This window comes from Macrosteles quadrilineatus, unplaced genomic scaffold (assembly GCF_028750875.1).
Source record: "Macrosteles quadrilineatus isolate MER2022 unplaced genomic scaffold, UCM_ALF_1.0 Scaffold_57__1_contigs__length_777910, whole genome shotgun sequence".
Lineage (NCBI taxonomy): Eukaryota > Metazoa > Arthropoda > Insecta > Hemiptera > Cicadellidae > Macrosteles > Macrosteles quadrilineatus.
This window is the reverse complement of record NW_026542650.1, coordinates 10,595-22,890: the sequence shown is the minus strand read 5'-3', so window position 1 is coordinate 22,890 and position 12,296 is coordinate 10,595. Positions and strand designations below refer to the sequence as shown.

Genomic DNA, 12,296 nt, shown 5'->3' with positions numbered 1-12,296 from the left:
ATACGGTTAATTACTTGTGTGTTTGGTAATTTTAATCAGGTATAATACATGGGTGAATTAAATTTATGAAATTAATAATCAAATTGGTTATTTAAAAAACGGTGAGCTGCTAATATCTATACATTCATTACTAGACAATTTGTCTTTTGAGCCTACAAATAGCATCATACGATTTCACAGTAGGTGGGTAAGTTACGGGCATCATGCGTTTTGAAGGAGTGGCTAAACGAACCTTAATGGCATTGTAGACGTTGTATTTGGTCATAAGGAGCTTTTCCTTTTTGAATAGAATTAGTTTAACGAGTACTTAGGTTTGCTGCAATAGGGTGTTTTTTTTTTTGTAAAATGTTAATAGTTTAGTATGAAACGAACGCATTTTTCAAATTTGTTCAAAATATGCTCATAAACAAGAAAATTACAACAGTATATATTTTTCCCCTTAGAATAACATGGGCATTTTCAACCATTAGGCATATAATAACGCTTCAATAAACTAAATTATTTGTTTTTTAAGCTCTACAAAATGATTTGGAAAGAAGTTGCTAAATTTGATGTTTGTAGGGTAAAAAACAGGAAACCCCAATTTTTACCCCATAAAACCATCATAAACCCCCGTTCCCATAGTCCGATCATGCTGGTTCGTGAAATCATTCGAATAAACGTTGGTTTACACGTTTGTACAAAATTTCATCAAAATCAGATAATATTTGCTCAAGTAATCGCGCTAACGAACAGATATATAAATATATATTTATGAATTTGAACGGATGGGTTTTTTGGCCTCTAGGGACCTCAAAACGAAAAAGTAAATTTGTCCCGGGTCCAGGTCTCACCATGAGTACTACCACTACGGTAATTAATTAATACATCTTCCTTACACGATAAATCTCATCATCGCCTTTGACCACTCTTAACTAATAATTTATTGTTATATTTATATAAATAAAACGGCAACACTTGAATTCACCGAAACGGATGTCTGACGTTATAAGTTGTGCGTAAAAAGTGAAATATAACTGTATGGAGCACTGCCTATTAGGCGCGTTTAAATTTATATTCAAATTCGACCAATGGAGCTCAAATTAGTGCACGAAGAAGCGTCATTTTGAACCTTGCTCGCATGCTAGTAGTGAAATGTGTTTGTTCTGTAATATAATAACTACTGTAAAACTGAAAATAAAATTGTTATTCTTTTGTGGTGGGCTAATTTCAAAATAATTGATTTTTTATTTTGAAATATTAATTTGATTTAGATATTGAAACTTTAGTTAATTAATTTGATATTTGCATTTTAATATTGTAGTTCTGAAACACTATTCCCTCTTGAAATTTTCTTTGTTTTGGTAGTATTTTAAAACAATTTTTTTAGGAATACTAATATAATAATATACCTTTGTTATTAATATTAAAAATAAATTATTTTGAAAAAGGTCATTCATTTTTAAGGTTGTTCGTATACATTGACTGAATCTCCCCACGTCCTTATGCATGAGATCCTGAGTCCTACAGTAGGGAAAGGTCCACAACAAGCAGACGAGCACGACTGGAAATATCATCCGGCCAAGGCTTAGACGAGTTACTGGATGACCCTTGGATTGACGATATAGGCAATATTCACCAATATTCTATGCTGATAAATTCCTTTATGTTATGAAAACATAAATGTATTTTAAATATAAAAATAGCTACAGCACAAGTGTAAATGGAGGACTGTATTCGCTAAATAGAATGATTTATGGCTTATGTTACATAGATTTATGCCATATAGATCAATCGGCCTAAAGCCTAAGATTGATTTCCAAAGAAGAGGCTATCGAAAATGATTCTTTATATAACATATCTCCCTACTCTAGTAGTAACATAGCTAAAATACGATTTGCGGAATTTTTGCCCAGGCATTTTTTATTCAATAGACAAGCCTCCCCAAACATAAAACAAAAGTACCCTTTGATAATATAAAATGTTTACTTATTCGCATTTATTCGTTTTATAGCGTAACTTAGCCTTACATTTTGTTGAAATAAATTATACAAATATAGTATAACTTAAAATATGAATTAAAAGTGTTTACCTATTACAACGTTAATATTGCTATTTAATAAAATACGGTCCAATATGAAGAACAATTCAATTGTGTGAGCTTGAATCTTTTGCTACAACAATTTTGTTCATTTATTAAAATAATGTTAAAGATTATTACTTATACTTAAATCTAGTTACTTTAACTGAGATTAATTAAGTTTTGATGATTACTTAAATAAATCACTTGGGCAGATTAATAGTATTATTATAAATTATATAGACTTATTATACTATATTATTTGATAAAACTGTTTTATTTCACAACCCCGATATTCGTGGTTGTATCTAACAATGCAATAAATTATGCCCTCGCCAAAGGACTGAGCCAACGAAGATTTGGTACCCACTAGCGTGCTCACAGTAGTATGTGTTTATTTAGTTTGGGTATATGCCTAATGTAGGTTTGCCAGTGCCAAAACGGAGCCATTAGATTCGTAGCTTTTCTATATCAATGGAATAAATGCAAAATCACTAACAATTTTTATACTAATACAATATATTGTAAATTGCAATGATTTTACAACGATCCGTAGCGGTTTTTATCAAAGTTATAAGATCATCATACTAGTGGTTTTAACCAAAATACTTATGATACCGATACTGTTGATACAAAGGCAGTGATGGCTAAAAACAGCTAGATTGCGTCTTAGCAGTCATGAATAAGGAGTGTACACATACACAATGACACGTTTAACGGTGAAACCTGTTAAGTTTTATTGAGCAATTGACGGTAATCATTTTGGTTTACCGTTCCTTCATTGACTCTTAATTTACATCTCCCACAAGCGATTGCTATTAAACTAACCTCTACCTTAACTATCTAAAAACTGGGCATTCCTTGCATTTATAACTTTTGTTTATTGTGTCAACATGACCAAAATGCTCTGCTTTTTGTGTGAGTGTCTAAGTGTACATGTTGCACCGTTTTAATGTTTGGTACCATACCATGTTTGATATAACAACAGTTTCAATACCATTTTCAATTTAGTACAATTTTATTATCTATTCATTTTTCGTGCTTCGTAAATAACGTTGAGAGCAAAAAATATATCGCTTCTAATAAAAATCTTTGCTCCTGTTAGTACACCAGTTAGGTCAAGGTTAAAATCTATTTTACTATTCTTGTTTTAATGAACGGATATAATTACACTTTTGAAAATATTTATCTCACATTTAATATACGTATTTCCTCTATTTACTTAAAATCTGCACTTAACCCTAGTTCTTCCGTTCTTTAAATTGTTTTCAGGTTAAAATATTATCTTAGTCAGAAACATATAGTTAATACGATTATTATGATATCAACTACTGTATTTTCTACACAAAAGTACCTTTATAACCTTCCCCATATTACTTATGTTTTTTTTTGGTAAAATGAAAGTGTAACCACATCTTAGCTGTGCAGTCAAGTCGTAGATGCTGAAAGCTAATTTCCACGGACGCTGATGCTTACGACACTCAGTTAGCATAGTTGAAGGTCAGCTGGATCTCAGAAGTTCTGTGATCAGCTGTTTCTTCGATCAGCTGTTTGTATTCCCAGCTACCATCTGTAGGCATACATCTCCCCGACTAGGCTGATAACATGTCATGGCCGACAGTGATCAGTGGTACAATTGATTTGGTTTTTATTGAGGTTGTTGTTATTTATGGAGAAGACTAGTTTGGCTGTACTAAGGTCAAAAGAATACTGAGGCTTGAAAGAAGATTCACAGCTTAACAGCTATTTTAAGAACGGTATCAATATAATAGAATAATAGAACCCGAAATAATCATAAAAAAATTAACAACTAACTGTCAAAATTAAGTTGTTATATTGTTATCTCTCCGAATGGAACCCTCAGGTAAAGATCTCTTATTTTGAGTAAAGAGTAATTTTGTAAATAACTTCTTGATCAGCATTGTACCTGTTATTAAATTTACGGAAAGTAAATAAAATAAACGTCTTATAACACTTAAAACATATATTTACGCTTATACTGTTACTCACAAGACGGTAAATATGCAAAAAAGATGGTAAGTGGTGATCGATTTCGATTGGACACTCCAATCATCATCCAGTAAAGTTAAGTTGTAAAGTTTCGCCTATGAACTTTACAACATTATAGTGCATCGATGTTTTTTTATTCTTTTCAATTAACAAACTTAGATTGTTTCTTTTGAAAAAAAAACTTGTTGGCAAACAGATATAATACCCAAATGAAATCAATCAATTGAATCTAGTATTTTAAGCAACATTACTCCTTAGATTGTAAAATTGGCTGTAATGTGATAATCCGATACAAGAGTCTATGCCTAAGATTTGTCATTAGACAACTGAAGAGACAGTTGATACCCATCCAAACTAATGTGAGCAAATCTTTATGATTTTTTACCGCTGTGTCAGACCATTTAAAAACTAAAAATCAATCATTTATTTTAATGACTCATTTACGAGTAACGATAACTAAAATGCAGCTTACGTTTATCAATTAAAATGCGTCTACTACAAAGATTGCTTCAAATTTGTTACTCTAAAAAACGTTAAACGTTCCTGTTCCAATCGATATGTTTAGCCTTCTGTAAAACCAGGCGTTGAAGTCTCTAATATATTCGCACATACGCATATTGGTTTTGTGATATTTAATCTTTAAAAAACCTCGTTTACCAAAACATAAATATTTGGTAGACATTATTAGTTTTAGTTTTACTTTGGATGTGGTAAGGAAATAACCAGTTGCATTATAAATAAAATTAATAATTTTTACAATAAAAAAATTAATAATTACTGGCTCTTTGTAAACTATTGTGAATCTGTGTGTGTTAAGATTGAACATTTAATTTTTAAGTCGACTTAGAACATGTAACAACTTAGTTCAATGGTCTACTAATATAATGTGTTCTTCAAGCAGCACACGGTGTGAAAACAATTCTTGAACAAAGGATAAAAGAAGATAACTTGGAGAAGCTGCTATGTTTTGAAAAAAAGTCACAACGTTATCCTAATGTTTATTGAGGCAATATGAACAGGGCTTGTTTGCCTACATGCTGTGTTTTTAAGTATATTTAATTCCATTTTTATACTACTATAATGTCTCTTTAGTCTTTGTAGTGTGATTTTGTATTCCACTGATTATTAATAAATAAACATTCTTATTAGTTATTCAGGTATGCAACACTCAAGCTCACCAACACTTGTGAATGCACATTCTGATACCTTGCAATAAACATGTACTACTGTAATTAACAGTTATGGGCTTTAATTAGCATATGATATTAGAGAACAGGTCAGCAATGGTTTGAAAAGGTTGGCCTTTAAGATTATTTTCTCCATCTCCTGTAACTACTCAAATATTGTGAATGACGTATTTCTGAAAACTAATACCGATTCTTAACCCTCCACCATTTAGTTTCCAAACATTAAGTATTTTTTTAAGTCTCTGAATGCAATGTGCAAAAGGGCACCGTAAAATTGGAATGCAGAATGGAAACGTGACAACGTGCGAGCATGGGGGACTTTGCAAATGTCAGGAAGAGTCAGACAAGTTATGCACTTTTGTCTGTGTGCATCCTTGCACAATGCACTTCATCATTGTGCAATGCGAAACGCACGCATGTGCATTGTAAACTACACGTGTAGGTTGGGGCGGAATGGAGAATATTAACTTAGTTATTAACGGCCCGTTTTGTCCTAGGACGGTTTACACATAGCTTTTAACAAGTCCGTGCTTTTTGCAGGAAAAACACCGTTGTTGTTTGGGAACGAACTGATCCTTATAAACAACTTTTTTCAATCATAGCGATTTTTAACGCCTATTTTACTACGCCTGTATTGCTAATGCCTATTTTAACCCAAATATGAGTGAAGGATGAGTGTAGAATTGGATGTGATGATCTGTGTAGGTTTCTTACTGACTAAAATCAGCTGTTTCATTAGTCAGGATAATTATTATTTATTAAAAGCTCAATGATCAGAAACATATGATACCAGTTTCGAACAATCAAAAAACTACTGTATTTCTTCAGGATCGATTCGGTAACCTATTGATTGTTCGGCGAGCACTATAACCACTCAGCTACCCACCCAGTCAGACGAGGCTTAATAAACAGAAAAGTCTCCTTTAGCTGATCGGGGCTTATCAAATAATGCAATAGGTTACTTAGACTAATGGTGTAGACTTTTTCGGACAATTAAATGGTTCAAACAAAAGACGACTAAACTATAACATCTTTAATTTTACTTCGTATTTAATATCATAAGAGATTTTTCAGGAAAGGAAGATTTAGGATTTTTAAGGCACAATTTTGTTAACTATTGCATAATCTAATTTTTGAAAGAACAATGTTTTGTGTTATTTCTCACAGATGTTCGTCAGGTCAGATTGCAGGAGTTTCCGTGGAGGTGACCGTCTACAAATCTATCCAGATATCGATAGGTTTACCTATACTGTAATGCCGTTGCCCGGACAGACAGCTTTAGGTAAAGATAATAACTAAAGATAATATGTCTCTTAGACGGAGAAAGTTATTTCTCCAAGATATATCTACAAAAGCTATGCAATAACCCAAGTGTATGTGGTTTTATTTTTTATGATAAAACTGTGCTTTTTTGTAACGCATATTACAAAAAGCACTTACATAATATATGTCGTGGAATTGCGATAGAACAATTTAACATATATTTTTGGACTAAAAGTTGGGCACCTAACAAACACAGTATTAATATCAAACAGTAACTACACATAGTTATTGTTACATTCTACACCATCTCTGATATGATCAACTGCATATTTCTCACGTTCTCATACAAGATTGTTACCAATTAAATTAACAAGTATGTGATCACTCCCTCCCATCTTCACCTCCCACTCCATAGTTACTCCATACTCCGTCCTAGACCCTACCTATGGTGACATCGGGCTGCGAGGGGGCGCTGGAGCTAGAAGGGGGAATTTTTCTGTCAACCATCCCATGTATAATAGGCGCGTACAGCTTGGGTATAAATAGACCTTCTAAGGCCTCAGGACATACTTCTGCCGAGCTTCTGTGATTGCGACGATGAACATTGTGAGTGCTGTGTTAGTGTTGTGAAGTGAATTTTAGCGCTTAAAATGACATAGTTTTGTATTTCTTCGGGCTATAAAAAGTGGGGTTTAGATTATAAAACACCATTAGTGATGTACACTGAGGTCTATTTTTATTATAATAACTACGGTTTCGATTTAATTAGACTAGGGACCAATGTTTGTCAGCTTTATGTACCTCCAGCCTCGAACTAACTATTGAAAAGATATATATATATTTGTGTTTTTTTATCTACTTGTGAAATTTCTTTCTAACTAGAGTTTGGATTAATTTAAAGTCAATTAGAGTCAAGGAACTATACAACATTTTGTCTAAACCCGATTTTTTGGGTAATCCAAATTTAATTTTTCTTCGCTAATAAAAGGAAAGAATTTATTTTACTGTAATTGAACTCAGATTGATGAAAGAGTAAACGTTTAGTTTTAATACGTTGAAATTGCAGCTATTTAATCAGAGTCAGATGTCTAATTTCAAATTACAAAACAGCTGAAAACTATTGATTTATGGTTTGAAACAATAACAAGGATTGACAATAAGGTTAAAAAGTAATTAATCAATAACGCAAAGGTTTTTTAAGAAATCTGCTGATAAAAAGTATGTTTTAAAAACTATATTTTACTGTTGTTTCATAGACGATTCAGCATAAACACTATTTGAAATACATTGAATATTTGAGAAGCTATTTAAAAGTATAAAATCCATTTTGTACTTCTATCTTGAATAAATTAAGTAGCCTATGTGTTAAATTATGAAATGGTTACTTCATGAGAATATTATTCGGAATAAATAATTTAGCTCGTACTGTGTCTTATAATATCAAAATCTTTGGAGGTTGGTATTTTTTACAAGTTCTGCTCAAAGCATTGCTGACTAACATTCCATATGATGTTTTTTTCTGTAAAGTAAGAATTTTCCAACGTCTTTGTAAATGAAAATAACTACTTGATATTATTTGCATACCCTAAGTGGAATTACTGTTTACTAAGTGGAATTACTAAGTGGATTATGTGTTTGGATGGAAAGTTATCCTATTCATGGCAACAGCATGTGCTACAAACTGTATCTTAGGATCACTGCATGCATTCCTAGCAACTATCGTAGATTATTCCAAACAAAATACGTATTATTTTCCACGTCTTATATTATGGAAATGGTGGAGTGGCAGTAAAATATGAGTAATATTATATTTGAATATTACGTTAGGATAGGACAAATTCAAATCACATATTAGTTTGTAACCTAACCTACAGAATAGACAAATATACGACAACAGTCTTTTAATTATTTTAGAAGTAAATTAATTAATTGTAAAATAAAGATATACTGTCTACTCTCCACTAAAAAAAAAAAACTTCGCTAGATAGGTTTATCATAGGTGGTTGGTTGTATGGGTTTGAACTACAATATATACATAAACCATTTAACAATCCATACATTTTTAATAAAGTTTTTTTTTACAATAGGCTAATTAAAATCACTTGGTAATATGTATACTGTAGTAAATGTGTAGTAAATTTACGCTAGCAAACTAAGTAAAAAGTTCAAATTTGTGAAAGCCAAACTAAAAACTATATTAAAGAAATAATAATTAGATCAAACAAAAACAAATCTTTTGTTTCCACTTTTTCAAAATTTGTATAGGACCAAAGTGAGTTGTGTTAAAGATTTAGGCTTCCATTATAACAAACCATAGTTTTATTAAATTTAATTGAGTGGTAATCATGAAAGAAAATGAAATTACATTTAACAAAGACCTCATATAAAAATTAGTGTTAGCAAAATATACACGACTTTTTCAAACTGATACAATACCAGATTGTCTTTAAAATTATAATTAAGTACCAATTGTGGAACACAGGAATAACCTAGTAAAGCTCGACTAACCATATACAGGGTGGGGCAATGAAAGCGCCCCAATTTATAAGCAGTACAAACTCAATAATATTCACCCTATGGATATAAATAGCACATCAAAACACAGCTTATCTTTTGCCATTTTAACTTAACAAAGTCGTTTTTCCATTTCTTGAGAACGAAATCCTGCAAGTGACGTCCTTGTCCTACTTGACATTAGGCATTTGAAAACTCCATCAAATACTCCTCCAGCATTTCTTCAGGAATCACTTTAGTTTTTGGACAATGCTTAGCTTCGGTTCAAGCAAATCTGTGGGGTTACTTTGAAAAACCTCGAACTTCAAGTAGCTTATTAGAACCCCCCCCCCCCCACCTTCCAAAAAAGGAGCCAACGTAAAGCTTTCAACAACAACAGCTTCCTGGCAAATCTCTTTGGCCTTTGAGTTACTGCGACTCGCACTCTTTCAACATTTGCTGGTGTACAAAGAGTTTTGCGGCCCCCACCGATTATTTTTAAGGTTTAAGCGTTTATCGTAAATAATTTTACCCAGTTCACCATTTTTTCCAATCTGGAACAGTGCCATGTTGACCAAGGATGGAATGTGGTCCAAACAATCTCTGGGTTTTTGCACAAGAACCACTATTTTTATAATAGGTTTGCACATACAAATCTCAGTGTTAATAGCCTCGGGCATAATATTTACTAAAATGGCATAGTTTGATTGATGTTTTAAGCATAGCTGATCATTCGTTGTTGCAACAATTAACATGTGACAGCTAAAACAAATTGTGGCGTTCTCATTGCCCCACCCTGTATTTTAAAAATAAATAATAACAGCATTGGGAATGTTCTTATACTAAACTTGAAAGTTTACAATATATTTTTACCTATGGATCGTTACGTTGGTAACAATTGTTTCGTTTCTTAAGGAACAATCAAAATACTGGTCTCGTTACAAACAAAATTTGATGTTAGAGAACATAAATAACAAGTAGTCCAATAGTACCTAAACACCTGGGCCAAAAATCGACCCCTTTTAAAATCGAACTAGTTAACCTCGACGAGGGCCCGGACCGCAACCGGCAGGACATTTCTACTTGGTCTCTGAGTCAGTATTCTACTTACTAACCTTAGATAATCACAATAACTAAACACTGTGCCTAAAACGTAATGATTAGTTATTTCAACATCCCAAAGAAAAATTTTTTATCTACATACTATACCATTTACACTGGTATTTGTTGACAGAGTATTATCCTACTGCTATGTGTGGTGGTGGCCACCCAAGGCGCACCCCACCCCCAAGGCAGCACACCTATACCCATCATATCATCCAACTCAGAACTTAGGGAAGATGGGAGCTACGTGTACAAGTGAGTACTGTTAGGTTTATCACGCAATGAAGATTTAAAATATAGATTGATTGAAGTTAAAATTATATCCTAAGCAGATGGTGGCAATTCAAATGGAAAGCATTGTTCCTCTTGTTACAAATATGTACTCTTAATTGCTGTACAGTAACTAAACGTATTCAAAAGTATAAAATATAAATTTGAAAAATTTATTTTGTTTCACTTTCACTACAACTCGAAGAGCTCAAAATACTTTAACGGCATAGAATCTGGGGTTTTTTATAAGACGTTGGCGGCCTCTTTTAACCTTGCATTTGCCCGCACACATTGACTAACCACCCGTGCGTGGATCGTATACAGCAAAGCAAGGAGTGAGCCGGTACAGTACAAAGACCGGTTCGGTTTAAATGAATCAGACATTTGGAAAGCTGTTTATGGGAGTATTAAACGTATTTATAGTACTATTTTAAATACATTAAGTAGACTATGTGTTAAAATATTAAATATTAATTTCACGTAAATATTATTTATGATATATCAGCTTTATAAATGTGAATTTTGACAGAATAATGGAGGCTATAATTAAAGATGTGTGTCATGTACTAGGGTTAAATGATTCTGGTTGGTCCTTTGTTAATTATATACAAAATAATTGATCTATACTCAAATTTGTTATTTGGAACTCTGGATCCTTCCATGAATCTAGAAAAATGTTTACGGTACAAAAAAAACTAACGGCATCACCCACTCGTGTGAATAAAATAAAAAAATAAACGGTTTACAATAAAAAAAATTGTAAGAACCTATTACATTTTGTATCTTACAAAAACATCCCAAAGTACAAAATGTGTGTGTAGAATAAACTATATAAAACGTATTTTGAGAAAATAATGTTTAGATGGGTTGGATTTATTCACTTCCAGAGAAGTAGTTTTACTTAAAATATGAAATATTAGAAATAATTTTTAGTTAAATTTTTTCTTTCTTACTAAATTTCAACAAAAATCTTAGTTCAAATTAACAATTTAATAGGGAGTCTAAGTTGATGTCACACGTGACTTATTTTTTAAATTACACCAAATGCTTGTGAACAAAATAGAGATTAAGTCACAGTCCCCTTAAATTAACTCAACAAGTGCTATTTCCCGCTGTTCATCAGCTGATTATCATAACACCCATTCCAGCTATAAAACCGCCAACGACATAGAGGTGGAAGAGGAAGGGACGATCAAGAAGGCAGTCAGCCCAGCAACCCCTGAGGAGGAGAACGTGATCGCAGTCAAGGGGAAGTATTCATACAAGGCTGACGACGGAACCCTCATAGAGCTGATCTACACAGCAGACGACGAGACAGGGTTCGTCGCCCAGGGTGCACACCTCCCTACAGCCCCTCCCATACCAGAGGCGATCCAGAAGGCACTGGCCTACATAGCCTCCCAGCCTTCTACACCGGAGACCCCGGCTAGAGGCTAGGGTGGATATTGGGTTGTAAATAAGTTTTGTATATTAAAGTTTAAATCTTTTTGGAAGGATGTATTCTTTGAACCGTATGTTTGGGGTAATTTGTGAGGATGTTTTTTTAACTTAAATTTGAACTTTAAAGTGTTACGTGAATCATAGCTACATGTCTAAAAGAGCTCAAAACCATTTCAACACCCATATACACGCTCTCACTGGCATTTACACTCTCTATGATGAAAAGATGACGATTCTCCAGTCCCATGTCAGGCCAATAATTAGTCTGAGACAAAAAAATGTTAGGTCTATCTATATATGCATTTTACCATGTCTTTTATAAGGCTTAAGATTTTTTCTAGGCTCGTTTCAGAAAAGTTTTGCTGTATTCAACAACTTATGAAACCTTGAACCGAAATAAGCTTATGATGTGGTTTCAATTAAAATTATAGTATGATTTAAATTTAGGAGCGTTTCTCCCTGAAACAAAA

At 32.9% G+C, this 12,296-nt stretch overlaps 1 protein-coding gene across 2 annotated transcripts; it reads left to right on the top strand.

The window, feature by feature from the left end:
- The first annotated feature begins 6,974 nt into the window (after window positions 1-6,974).
- Window positions 6,975-11,879, top strand: LOC128981927 (endocuticle structural glycoprotein ABD-4-like). 2 transcript variants are annotated; one of them, XM_054400922.1, is made up of 3 exons: window positions 6,975-7,125; window positions 10,247-10,371; window positions 11,535-11,879. In XM_054400922.1, the coding sequence occupies exons 1-3, from the start codon at window positions 7,117-7,119 to the stop codon at window positions 11,821-11,823; spliced, it is 423 nt and encodes a 140-aa protein (XP_054256897.1). In that variant the 5' UTR covers window positions 6,975-7,116; the 3' UTR covers window positions 11,824-11,879. The 2 variants fall into 2 exon arrangements, with proteins under 2 accessions (XP_054256897.1, XP_054256896.1); XM_054400921.1 differs by lacking the exon at window positions 6,975-7,125 and adding an exon at window positions 7,221-7,247.
- Window positions 11,880-12,296: the final 417 nt, after the last annotated feature.